At 73.1% G+C, this 12,152-nt stretch overlaps 2 protein-coding genes across 2 annotated transcripts; one reads left to right on the top strand and one right to left on the bottom strand.

Annotated features, from left to right (window-relative positions):
- Window positions 1–876: 876 nt before the first annotated feature.
- Window positions 877–3,063, bottom strand: LOC142417069 (WAP four-disulfide core domain protein 2-like). The gene is made up of 4 exons (XM_075517383.1): window positions 2,875–3,063; window positions 2,477–2,611; window positions 1,175–1,327; window positions 877–1,078 (listed from the first exon to the last, which is right to left on the bottom strand). The coding sequence occupies exons 1-3, from the start codon at window positions 2,960–2,962 to the stop codon at window positions 1,176–1,178; spliced, it is 375 nt and encodes a 124-aa protein (XP_075373498.1). The 5' UTR covers window positions 2,963–3,063; the 3' UTR covers window positions 877–1,078; window position 1,175.
- A 6,167-nt stretch (window positions 3,064–9,230) lies between these two features.
- WFDC3 (WAP four-disulfide core domain 3) lies at window positions 9,231–11,740 on the top strand. The gene is made up of 5 exons (XM_075517054.1): window positions 9,231–9,456; window positions 9,804–9,944; window positions 10,225–10,365; window positions 10,451–10,843; window positions 11,674–11,740. The coding sequence occupies exons 1-5, from the start codon at window positions 9,369–9,371 to the stop codon at window positions 11,688–11,690; spliced, it is 780 nt and encodes a 259-aa protein (XP_075373169.1). The 5' UTR covers window positions 9,231–9,368; the 3' UTR covers window positions 11,691–11,740.
- Window positions 11,741–12,152: the final 412 nt, after the last annotated feature.

Raw genomic sequence — 12,152 nt, 5'->3', positions numbered from 1 at the left:
TCCCGGAGCCCCACTGCCTGCGCTCCCCAACGGCGAGCAGAGATGGGACACGGGGGAGCAGCGTCCTGTCCCTGGTCCTCAGCGTCCACCGGGCCTGCCCGGGGAACGTCTCCGGTTGCCTCCCAGGGCACGCGGAGTGGGAAGAGCTGCCGCGGAGAGCCGCGGCGCTGAGCCGGGGCGCACTGGCCTGCGTTCGCACTGCAGGGAGAGGGAACCGGCACCGGGCACCGGGCTATGCCAGGCTCGCTCCGCCCTGGGGGACAGCTGTGCTCTGTCCTCTGCCAAAGGCGGGGACCCTGGGGGGGCGGCCCCTCGAAGGCGCGTGGCACTGCTTGCTCTGGTCCTGGCGGCCGGGAGCAGGAGTGGGAGTGGGAGTGGGAGCGGGAGCGGGGCGGGTGGGGAGGGCCGGGGCGCCAGGAGCCCGGCAGGGAGCAGGAGGTGCCGGGGAGACCGGGGCAGGAGCAGGAGCGGGGCTCAGCTCTGAGCAGGCAGGGGAGGGACGGGACAGGGGCAGGCACGGGGCAGGGGCAGGTGGGCTTCACTGCGCATGGCTCCTTCGGGCTCCTGCCATGGGCGACGTGCCGCTGCCGGGCTGGGAGCGCGCGGGGCAGGAGGGGGTTTGGGCGATGCTTGTGCGACAGCACACGCCGGCAGCTTCCCCGTCCCCTCCGTGGGGCAGCCCCGGGCAGCAGCACAGGCTGGGGACCCTCGGAGACACGGTGCAGCCAGTCGGTGCCGGTGCTTGTCGGGTGCAGCCCTTCCAGGTGACCCCAGCACCGGCGGCAGCTCTCAGTGGCCGGGAGGATGTGGCCGGGAGCAGGCAGAGTGGCTGCCCGGCGGGGAGCGCGGCGGGACGGAGAGGCAGCCACAAGCACGGCAGGGAGAGGCTGCTTTATTGGTGAGAGTGCGGGGGGCTGCAGCGCACCCCAAGCAGGGGACCCCGGAGAGGAAGCTGAGGCTGAAGGCTCTGAGCTGGGAGCGTGGCCTGGCCGGGGGGGCACGGTTCGGGGCCTGGGCATGCGGGACTGGCGTCGGGCAGCAGCTTCCCTGTGGCCGGGCTGGCAGGAGGTGGCTGCGCCTGCAAAGGGAGCAGAGAGCCGTGAGTGGGACGGGCGTGCGGGTGCTGTGCTGCGGGTGCTGTGGGATCCCCGGGGCCGGCGGGTGCCCCACTGACCTCAGTGGAGGGGCGTCACGCAGGAGACCTTGCCGCAGCCGTTCCTGCAGCACTTTTGGCTCCCGGAGCAGTTGGAGTCCGTCTTGCACTGGTTCGTGCAGACGCCCAGCATGGGGATCCCCGGACTGACGGGCGGGCACGTGCCGGGCTTCTCTGCAAAGGCGAAGGGACACGGCCTGAGACCTGTCGGCCCCGGCACGAGGGGCAGGGCCGGCCCTGCAGCTCCTGGAGCCACGGGCATGGCCCTGGCCCGTGGCTGCCGCGGAGGAGGGACCCCTGTGCCGGCCGGTGGCTCCCCCACCCCACAGCTCTGCCCACCGGCGCTCCCGGCAGCCTGACCCGATGGGGACACAACATGGGAGACCACATGGCACGGTCGTCCCCCGCGGTCCCTGTGCTCAGCCTCCTGCTCGGGGGTGCGTGGCCGGCACAGGACGCGCAGCCGCGGCACGTGGCCCTGATGGCAGCCTCAGCCCCGCTTTCCCCCACAGCCGCTGTGGACAGCCCTGGCCGTGCGCTCGTGGCGCGTGGGCTCAGCTCAGGCCTCGGTGGGGGGCACGTGCCCCCCAGACAGCCTGTGCCCCGGCTGCGCGGGACCCCCGCCCTGCTGTCCCACTGCCTGCCGCTGCCTGCCACCGGCACTGGGCTCCTGGCTCTGCACCGTGCCGTCCTCCGCTGCGGCACGGCCGGGCCAGCTCTGTCCTTGCAGGCGGCGATGGAGCTACCGGAGACTCCGGTTCACATCCACGTGTTTGCGGCTGGAGATCCCAAATCCCGCACCTGCCTACCAGAGCTGCTCTCCGGCAGGACCGGCGCAGTGAGCGTACTCAGCCAGGTGGCCGTGGGGCCGTGTTCGGCGCAGGGCCGGGGGCGATGCCACTGGGAGACTCGTCCCAGGCGCGGGGTTGGGAGGCAGGACGGTGCCCACGTCCCGGGCAGGCGAGGCTGAGCAGGCAGCGAGGGCTGCGCGGGGGAGCAGCGCGGGCCCCTGCCCTCTGCACTGGCCTCAGCGTCGTTCGGAGGCGTCTGCTCGACCCCCGTGTCGCTGGGAGGAGGAAGGGGCGAGCGCGGGTGGAGGGAGCACCACGCCGGGAGGCCGCCCCGCCGGAGCACGCCCTGACCCCACCGGGCTCCCCGCGCAGCCCCCGATCACCGCGCCGCAGCCAGACGCGCAAGGGGCGCCCAGGCCCGTGGCCGCTACCGCGCCCCGGAGCACCGGTGCCGCCGGCTGGGACGGGCTGTCGGCTCGCAGCAGCGGGGCCGGCTGCGGGCGGCGGGGCCGGGGGCGGGAGGGAGCGTTACCGTCGGGCTTCTGGCAGGCCTTGCCGCAGGCCGCCGGGCAGCACTTGAGGGTGCTCTCACAGTCGCCATCGGACTGGCACCCCACCGTGCAGTTCACTGCTTCCGTCGCCGGGTCCGGGCACACGCCGGCTTTCGCTGCAAGGCAAAGGCGGAGGGCGTGGGTGGGCGCCGGAGCTGCTGGCCCCGCGGCAGGGCGAGGGCTGCCGTCCTGAGGCGGGAGATGCTGCCGCCAGCCCCAGGGCTGGGTCCAGGGATGCTGGCGAGCCCAGCCGCGCCGGGCGCCGGCTGGCTCTTGGCCCCGGCCCCCACCCCAGCAGTCCCCGGGGCCGGGAGCGATGCCGGCTGCTCGGCTGGGGCGTGCCGAGCCACGCCACGCCGTGCCGTGCGCTCATACTCACTGGTGACATTCTGGGCGGATGCTGGAGGCAGCTCTGCCCAGAGAGCCAGGAGCCCCGCCAGGACGAGCACGCTGCGGGCCTTGGGCATGGTGCGGGAGCCGGTGCTGCGCCTGCGGGGCCGCCCGGCCGGCCTTTAAGCTCCTCTCCAGGTGGGGCCGGCGGGCGGGAGGGCTCGGCCTTCCGGGTGGCTCCAAGGGCCGGGCAGGGCCAGGCTCCCCCTTCGCGCTTGCACAACCCGAGTATCAGGTATCTGCCGCTGCTGGCTGCCGACCAGGAAGGGGGAGCCTCGAGGAGACCGGGCGGCCGCACCGAAAACTTGCCTGGCAGGAAGAGCAGCCGAGCGCCGCCGGCCGCGGCCCCGTGCGCTGCACGCCGGACCCTGGCCGGCCTCGGCCCCCGAGGCAGCCGGGGCGCGGCGCTGCCACGGCCCCGTGCGGGGCTTGGCCGCCGGAGGCTGCGGGGATGCGGCTGGTACCGCCGGCGCGGCGCGTGGCAGGCGTGGGTGCGCCGGGGACGGGGCACGATCCATCCCTGCCACCGCCCCGGCCGCGGTCGTGAGCTCGAGCGGAGCCCCTGGCCTGGGCCGCCGGTGCCCAGAGGCCGGGACGAGCCAGCGGCACGGCCGGGGCCTGCGGCTGCCGCTCGCCCGGCTCCTTCTCTGGCCCCTCGCTCTCCTCCGCTTTCTCTCCTCGGCTGAAGGGCCCTCCAGGCTGCCTGCGCCCGGGGCAGGCGCCCGTCCTGGGGCTTCCCCGCGCCTCCCTGGCAGCCTCGGGAGCTCCTGCCTGGCCGCAGCCTCGTCCCGTGGCCCCCGCCATCCTCGCAGCCTCCAACAGCCCCGGGGATGCGGCCCGGACGGGCCGGCAGCGCCGGTCGGGCGAGTGGCTGGTGGGGAGCGAGCCGCCAGCACGCTCTGCCCGCGCGCCTGCTGCTCTGGGGCATGGCGGTGCCGGGGGCCGTACGACCCCAGACCCCCTCGGCCCGGCGGCTGTCCGGGATACCCCTCCCGCGGCACGTGTGCCGCCCTCCGGCAGGCCGGGGTGCCTCGCAGCGCCTGGCAGCGCCGAGCCGGGGCTTGTTTGGATAGGCCCAGCTAGCCAAGGGGCCTGGATCACCCAGCGTGGCTACCATGCTCCCATCAGCGTTTGCCGCTCCGCCAGTTCCCGTCTCCTCCGCGGGCGCTGTCGGCAGTGGCTTCAGTTCCTCTGGGGCTGCTGACAGAAGGGGAGCCGCTCAGCTCTGCGCCGGGGGGGCCCCAAGGACCCCGGCCCCTTTGCTCGCAGCTCCCGGTTTCGGCTCAACGTGTTGGGTCGTTTGGCTGCCATCGCGACGCGGGTCCCCGCGCGCGGTGCCGGTGCTGCCTGGCTGGGGGGCACGGGCTGGACCCCTCTGCTGGGAGGCAATCCCAGAGCACCCCGGCTCTCTGGGCCCCATCCTGGGCACGGTCGCAGGCTGAGCCTCTCCTGCGCGGGGAGGAGGGTGAGACCTGCCCCGTCTCTGGTGACGGTGTGCCCTCGTTGCTGGCAGAGGCTCCGGGGCAGCCCCCCGTGGGGCAGGGGCGCGTGGGGTGGGGGACACGGTCCCTGCCCCGAGTCACGAGCCGGCGTCCGCTCTGCCGGGGTCCGTCTCCAGGTAATTTAACCCCACAGTCAACAACGCGGCACGGAGCAGAGCGGCAGTAAACCAGGAACTGTTTGCCTTTGCCTGCGGTCCCCTCCCCGCCGCGGGTGTTTATGTAGTAACAGGAGCCGGCGCGGACGGCCCAGCCGCCTGCCCAGCTGCCGCTCTGCGCTTCACCGCCGTCGGCAGCGGGAGCCGACGCGTGGGGACGGGGCGCAGGCCCGGGGCGGCAGGGAGAGCGGCAGGGCAGTCCTCGTCCCCGCGCCCTCCGGGCTGGGGCGCGTGGTGGCTGGGCGTTGGGAGCTGCCAGGACCTGGCCGCGCTCGGGCTGGCCGGGATGCTCCCGCCGCGCCTGCGTGGCTGGGCCCCACTGGGGACAGCGCTTCGGGGAACTGGGCTGGGCTGGGCTGGTGTTCGCAGCCCCGGGCTGACGCCGGGACTCCCTGGATAAAGCTGGCAGTGTCGCAGCCCAGTGGTCCCCGCGCCAGGGCCGGGGCATGCTGCTCCGGTGGCCGGGGCAGGATGGGGGTGGTAACGTGGCCACTGCAGGCATGAGCGTCGGCCGGGCGGTGCGAGTGCTGCCCTCCAGGATGGAGGCGAGGGACCCGCACCGTCCCTGCCTGTGCTGCACGGGGACAGAGCCCACCCGCGCCCAGCGATGGCTTTCCTGGAGCAGCGGTGCTGCTGCCGGTCCGACGCTGCCCACCCAGCGGCGCCGTCCCCGCTGCCAGGGCAGGGGCTGCCCCGGCGTCCCACCACGACTGAGCTGCTGCTCCTGCGCCGGCACTGCCGGTGGCGCTTGCCTTTGAGAGTCATTGCCATGGTCTGACCCTGTAATTGCTCTGCCCCAGCGTGCGGGATGTCCTTGGTGCTGGCAGCGAGCAGCTGGAGCTGGGAGGCCGCGAGCGCGGATGCCAGCAGCCGGGCTGTGCCGGAGCAGCTGGATGGGAGCAGACGGGAGCCCAGAAATGGGCTCGTGGCAGGGGACAAGGGGGAAACGGCAGAGGAAGGCGAGAGCTGTGGGGAGCAGCGTGGGTGTCGGTGGGTTTGCCCAAGGCTGTGCCTTGGCCCCGGCGTGCCCGGCTGGCTGCCGAGCAGCCGATCCAGCTGGAGCTGCCCCCAGCCAGCCGGAGCAGCTGGAGAGGGACTGAACGTGCTGGCGGCAGAGCCAGCGGCTGTGCCGGGCTCCGGCCCATGCAGCCGGCATCGCTTTCTGGGAGACAGAAACGCTTTGGCTCCCGTCCCCAATGCACGGCATTCGGGATGCTGCCGTCCCCACCCTGGCTCTGCCAGGCGCTTCCTCGACAGAGGCCGAGGACGGCCGTGGGGAGCACCGGGGTCTGCTGGCACGGCCGCAGGTAGCCGTCCCCATGCCAAGGCACGTCCCGGGGGAGGATCCTGGCTGAGGACGTGGGATCAGCAGCCCCAAGCCAGACTCCAGAGGCTCTTCCCTGCTGCATCCCTGGGTGGCAGTGCCCGCCACCGCTGAGCCCGGTCACGCTGGCTGCGCCCAAGCCCCGCGGGTGACCGTGGCTCCTTCGTGGCAGCAGAAAAGGTGCTGGAGTCACGTCTCCCTGCCCACCGAGGGAGGGCAGTCAATGATTAAAAGGGGAGCGTTGCTGGGCCAGGCAAGGTGCCCCCGGCGGATAGCCGGCCTCCCGCTGCCGGCACAGAGCGGGGAAAGCAGGGGACAGCGATAGAGAGGGACACCCCTTCCTCTGGGAGACATCGGGCCCCGGCAGGCGGCAGCTCAGGGTCCCCGCGCCGTGTGCGTGGGCTGACGCCCAGGGAATTGTCTGACCCCTTTGGGCCCCGTCGTGCAACCGGCTGGCAGCCAAAGGCCGGTGCACCTTGTGGGCAGGAGGGCTCCCACCGCGCTGCCGCGTCCTGCTGCTGCCGCCGACCCACCCCGCCCGCCCGCACGGCGCAGACCTTGGCGGTCCCTCTCCACGCTGCAGAGCTGGAGCCTCTTGGCTTGGCAGTGGTGCGTGAGGTGCCCTAGGGCCGGGGAAGCGCCGGGCTCGGTACCGGTGTGATCGGTCTTACCTGCTCGTCCCACGCGGGACCCCCAGCCCGAGCCAGCCCCGCAGCGCCCCGGAGCCGGTGGGACGTAGCCGCCCCGTGCCCCCCGAGCACTCACCCGTGCCCCCGGCAGCCATGGCGGCCGGCTGCAGCTGGGCACACAGGGCGAGGATGCCCACGAGCAAAATGCCGGTGGTCTTCATGGCGCTCCCCGCGGGTGCCGGATGGCCAGTGCGGGTCGGTGGGGGTTTATATCCACGCGGGTCTGGGGAGGGGCATATAACGCACATAACCTTCGGGTGCCGAAACTCTGGCTGCGTTTCACAGTTGTGCCCGAGGCAGCGACAGCCCCACAACGTGTTGTTGCCTGAGAAATCATTTACCACGGCCCCATCCCAGCCCCAGCAGCCAGGCAGCAGCCAGGGCAGGGACATCAGCACCCAACAGCACCCTTCCTGGGGCAAACGGAGACGTGGCCATGGGCCGGGGCCACCCCGGTGGCCACGGGGAGCCCAGAGGAAGGGGCTGGAGCTCTCTGGCTTGGAAAAGAGGAGACAGCGGGGACAGGAGGGAGGCTGGTACATCCAGAGTGGCCCGGAGAGTGCGGACGGGAGTTTCTTCCCGCAGCTGCAGGACCTGGGCGCGCCGGGGAGACCCGCAGGTGAGGGGCGGAGGGCGGGCGGTCTCTTCACCGAGCTGTGGGGCTCGTTGCTGCACGTCAAGCGCTGCCCAGGTGTGACAAGCGATTAGACGAGTTTATGGGACAGGAACCCAGAGGGGACTGAGCAGGAGGATGCTCCCTGGGGTGGTGGCCATCCTGGCGGCGTGGCATGGGGACGTTCTGGGACAGAGAGCTGGGGGTCAGTCCCCGGCCATGCCCACCCCGGAGACCTGGCGCCTGCCTGCCCCGGCCCCGGCCTGGTCCCACGTCCTGCTGCGTCTGCCTGCGGAGCTGTGGGTGACAGCCGGCTGGGTCCCCACGGGCGAGCGTGGCCTCGGGGGGAGAGGAGCATGGGAAGCCTGTGTGACGTGCCAGGCTGGGCGCACCCGCTGCCCCGCGCCGTGCACCGAGCACCATTCCTCTGCGGGGACAGGCAGGCGGCTGGGTGCCGTCACGTCGGCCGGCTGCAGACGTGTCACGGCAGACGGGTGCTCTGGCGGGGTCAGCACGGGGGCTGCCTTTCACCTCGCTGCGCACCGGGACCGGCGTGAGGCGGGCCTGGACGGGGTGGGGAAGCCCAAGGTTAACAGTGCCGGGAGGTCACAGGGAGCCCGGCACAGCCAAGTGTGCAAAGGTTGACCATGCCGAGGGCGAGGTGTGCTCCGTGCCTGCGGAGACCCCACGGCGTTGCCGCTGCCGTGCCCCGAGACTCCGTCGAGCAGGACCTTTGCTCCCTCCTCACCATCCCATGCGGTGCGGGGACACAGCCAGGCTGCGCGCGTCCCTGCCGGCTCTGCGCTGCGGCACCTCTCGCTGCTGAATTGCGGCCATGCCACCACAGCTTGCCGTGTCCCACCGAATGGCAAAGTGCACAGGCAGGCGCTGCCGGCGGGTCGGGCAGAGGCAGCATGGCTCGCCGGGCGCAGGTGGGGGCTGGCAGGGCTGCAGCAAGGCACGGCGGAGGGGGCAGCCCGTGGCCGGGGTGGGCAGAGAGCGGCAGGACCTGGGTTTTCGAGGGGCTGGGGGAAGGGGCTGGTCCTCTGCCGGAGCTGGAGTTGGGGAGAGAGGCCTCGGCCGGGGTCCCGGTGTGCGGGGGAGGACACTCCCTGCCTGGGGGTTTGTCGCAAGGCCAGCCTGGCTGGAAGCGTCTTTGTGCTGAGGCCGACGTGACCTCTGCGGTCTCATACGGGGTTTTACAGCTCAACGATCCTATTTCCCCACTTGGAAATTCCTGTTTGCGTCATCCCGGCTCCAAGTGGCCGAATGCACTTGTTGCTACAGAAACGCTGGGTCTGAATGGAGGGAACCTTTAGCAAGAAAACCAGGGGCTGCGAAAGCAGTCCCGTCCTTGGTTTATGTGCACGGGGTCCCTCTGAGTGACACCTGCCCCGCCATGGCTCGTGCCGCAGTGCCATGGTGGCGGTGCAGGGAGTCGCCAGCCCCTCCCGAGCAGGTCCTTCGGCCGGCACTGGTGGCTCTGCGGGGCTTCGGCCTCGTGCCCTTCCTCTCCCGGCTGCCTCACACCCATAGCGTGTTACGGCACGTAGCTGCGTGCCGTGAATGATGGGTGTTCAAGTCCTGCCGGCACAGCCGGTGCGAAGCCTGGCGTGTCCTGCTGCTGCCGTGCCCCAGCCGTGGGGAATGATGACCCTGGCCTGTGCAGCCCCCTCCCTGCCTGCTGCCCCCTCCCTGCCTGCAGCCCCCTCCCTGCCTGCAGCCCCTTCCCTGCCTGCAGCCCCCTCCCTGCCTGCTGCCCCCTCCCTGCCTGCAGCCCCTTCCCTGCCTGCAGCCCCCTCCCTGCCTGCAGCCCCCTCCCTGCCTGCTGCCCCTTCCCTGCCTGCAGCCCCCTCCCTGCTGTGCCGCGCCGGTGCCGGTGCCGCGCAGCTCTGCCTGCGCCCCCGCCTGCGGTGTCTCGCGGCTCCGTGGGCTCCGTGGGCTCCGTGGGCTGCGGGCCCGAGCCCGGCGCAGCACCCGGCGGGGCCGGCAGAGGAGGCTGTTGCTCCGTCAGAGCGGGCCGGGCCGGGCCGGGCCGGGAGCGGGGCCGGGCTCCGCCGGGCTCCGCCGGGCCCCGGGAGCGCCGGCCCCGTCCCCGTCCCCGGAGGCGGAGACCGGAGTGGGGCGCGGAGCCAGCCCGGCCGGGCCCGGGGCTCCCGGGCTGTACTTAAGCGGCCGGGGGCGGCCCGGGGGCAGCGCCATGAAGCTGGGGCTGCTGCTGCTGCTGCTGCTGGCCCCCCCGGGCCCCCCCGGCCCCCCCCGGGCGGCCTCGGGCCGCCGCCTGCCAGGTGAGCCCCGGCCCGGGGGCGCGCTCCGGGCGCGGCCCCGCTCCCCGCCGCCGCCCCGGTGTCCCCGGAGTCCGCTCGCCCCGTGCCGGGCTGCGCTGGGGGCGGGGGGGGGTGTGCGGCCACGGGCTCCGAGCCGGGACATCCCGCCGGGCCGCCCTGCCCGGCCCCCGCTCCCCGCCGCCGCAGAGCCCGCGCCCGAGCGGCGGGGCCGGGCCCCCCGGGGCCGCGTCCCCCGGCCCGGCGTCCCCCGGCCCGCCTCACCCCCCCCCCCCCCCCCCGGGCGGCCCCTCCCCTGCCCGGGCCGGGGGGCCCCGTCCGCCCACCGTAACCCCCTGCCGCCCTCCCAGGGAAGCACGGCGAGTGCCCCGCGCCCAGCAGGATCCCCCCGAAGCCCTGCGGCAACTTCTGCTCCTCCGACGGGGACTGCCCGGGCAGCGAGCGCTGCTGCAGCACCGGCTGCGGGTGGGAGTGCCGGCTGCCCATAGGAGGTGAGCGGTCCCCCCAGCAGCTCCACCTCGGGGAGCGGGGCCCCCAGCCTGGGGGGTCCTGGCGTGCGGACGGGACGTGCCGGGTCCGGGCTCTTCCCAACACGGTGGGCTGCGTCACCCACGAGGGCCGGCGTGGGTGGCCCCCGCACCCACGCCCCGCTCTCGGCCCCTCTGGAGTAGGGGGTCGGGGTGCCCGTTGCCCCTGGCCTGCAGGACCCGGGGCTGGGCACCCCGGGGGTGGGCTGGGCGGTGGGGGTCTGACCCTGCTGTGCACCCCCAGAAAAGAGGGGCTTCTGCCCGCGGCCGGACCCTGGCACGGTGACCATCTGCCTGGCGGAGTGCAGAAGCGACAGCGAGTGCCGAGGCAACGCAAAGTGCTGCAGCATGGGCTGCCACATCCGCTGCGTGCAGCCGGTGCCAGGTAAGGGCGGCCGGGGGGCTCAGTGGGAGGGGGCTGCAGCCAGGACAGACCCCGAGTGAGAGCCGGTCTCCTCTCTCGCCTGCAGCCAAACCGGGCGTCTGCCCCAAGAGAAAGGTGCTGCAGACCTTCGCCCCCTGCAACAGCTCCTGCATCGATGACACCGACTGTCCCCGCTCCGAGAAGTGCTGCTTCACGGGCTGCGGCCGCGGCTGCCTGCCTCCGGGCAGACGTACCACGGTCCCGCTCCTGCCCGCTGGCTGGGGCCACTGGATGGGTCTTGCTGTCTCCAGCAGCCCCGTGTCCTCGGGTGACATCTGTCACCTCCCGCCCGTGAGCGGCCCGTGCCAGGGACGCTTCCGCCGCTACGCCTACAACTCTGCCTCGGGGACCTGCCAGCCGTTCATCTACAGCGGCTGCGGCGGGAACCCCAACAACTTTGGGACGGTGGAGGAGTGCCAGCAGGCCTGCCAGCAACCGGGTGAGAGGAGGGGCTGCACTGGGCCAGACTGGGCTGCCCCTGCCCGGGCAGGGGGGTGGGAGCGCAGAGCTGCGCTGCCTGCAGCTGGGCAGCCGGACCCGCGGGGTCTGCTGTACCTCCCCGCGGAGCGAGGGCGGCCTCCCCGCCGCAGGGAGAGCGGCAGCATCCCACATCGCTCCGGCAGACGGCGTGGGGGCCTCTCGGCATTTCTGCTGGGTGATTTCACCAGCTCGCAGCTCCGTCCTGGGAGCTGGCGTTGCCTTTGGTCAGAACCAGGCAGCGGTGTCAGTAATCATAATTTTGCAGCCTGATTATCAGAGTAGGAAACCTGACCGCCGAGGCGCTCGGCCTGCACAGGCGGGGGGACAAGCCTGCTCTTGCAATTTGCTTTCCCACATCTCTGCTGAATGCGTTTGGCACAGGGTGTGCATTTGGGAGAGCAGGCGGCTGGCGGAGCTGCGGTGGCCCCTGCGGGCCACCGGCAGGGTGGGGGGGCCCGGCACCGTGTGGGCGCTCGCCCGGTTGTGACACTCGTTTCCATGGGAGGTTGGGGCCGTTGGTGGTTAAGCAGCCGCTGCGGCTGCTCGGCTTCCCTGGCACAGCGGTTGTATCTCCGCCCAACAACGGAACCACCAGAGCTGCTCCTGGCTGTGCCACGTCCCTGGGATGCAGGCAGGGGGGCAGATGCTGGGGGGGCTGAACGCACCGGGGGTGAGTGCAGCAGCCGGTCCAGGGCCAGCTCTGCTCCCCAGCGCCAGCACCCCGCTGCCTCCCCCCGCTCCCCCGCCCTGCCTGCACCCCCCTCCTCACCATCCCCTTTTGTCCCCCAGGGAGAGCCAAGGAGTGATCCCGAGGAGGAGGCAGCAGCGGGGCTTGGGCCCCTCCGTGGGGCCGGCAGCCATGCCGGCAACCATGCTCTGCCCCATGCAATAAAGCCGCCAGGACGCCTGGCTTGCAGCAGCCCAGTCTCCGCTGTCTTGCCTGACCCGTGGTGCCAGCGGCTCCACGTGCTGCCCAGCACCTTCCTGCTTCCCTTCCCGGCTGCGTCCACGAGCTGCGAGCCCACGCCCTGGCTAAGCCCGGGGACCCCGTGCCCGGCACGCGGTGCAGGGGCTTGCTCGCGGTGGCGGGTGGCCCCGGCCGGCCCCTCGCTCTCGGCCCTCAGCCCGGCCCCCCCCGCGGGCGGCTGGCGCGGGGGCCCCGGCACCTCGCACGGCTGCGCAGAGCCGGCCGGCACCGGCCCTGGTGGGAAACGTCCCTCCCGGACACGGCCCTTCCCTGGTCCGCGGGGGCTCTGCGGGGACGGCCC

This window comes from Mycteria americana, chromosome 14 (genome assembly GCF_035582795.1).
Source record: "Mycteria americana isolate JAX WOST 10 ecotype Jacksonville Zoo and Gardens chromosome 14, USCA_MyAme_1.0, whole genome shotgun sequence".
NCBI classification, from domain to species: Eukaryota; Metazoa; Chordata; class Aves; order Ciconiiformes; family Ciconiidae; genus Mycteria; species Mycteria americana.
This window is presented reverse-complemented; position numbering and strand designations above follow the sequence as displayed.

Coding starts and splice junctions, on each gene's coding strand:
- LOC142417069 (XM_075517383.1), bottom strand. CDS start 2,962: ATGCCCAAGGCCCGCAGCGTGCTCGTCCTGGCGGGGCTCCTGGCTCTC. Junction 2,612..2,874: donor ATCCGCCCAGAATGTCACCA/GTGAGTATGAGC, acceptor TTTGCCTTGCAG/CGAAAGCCGGCGTGTGCCCG. Junction 1,328..2,476: donor GGCCTGCCAGAAGCCCGACG/GTAACGCTCCCT, acceptor TCGCCTTTGCAG/AGAAGCCCGGCACGTGCCCG.
- WFDC3 (XM_075517054.1), top strand. CDS start 9,369: ATGAAGCTGGGGCTGCTGCTGCTGCTGCTGCTGGCCCCCCCGGGCCCC. Junction 9,457..9,803: donor CTCGGGCCGCCGCCTGCCAG/GTGAGCCCCGGC, acceptor CCGCCCTCCCAG/GGAAGCACGGCGAGTGCCCC. Junction 10,366..10,450: donor CTGCGTGCAGCCGGTGCCAG/GTAAGGGCGGCC, acceptor TCTCGCCTGCAG/CCAAACCGGGCGTCTGCCCC.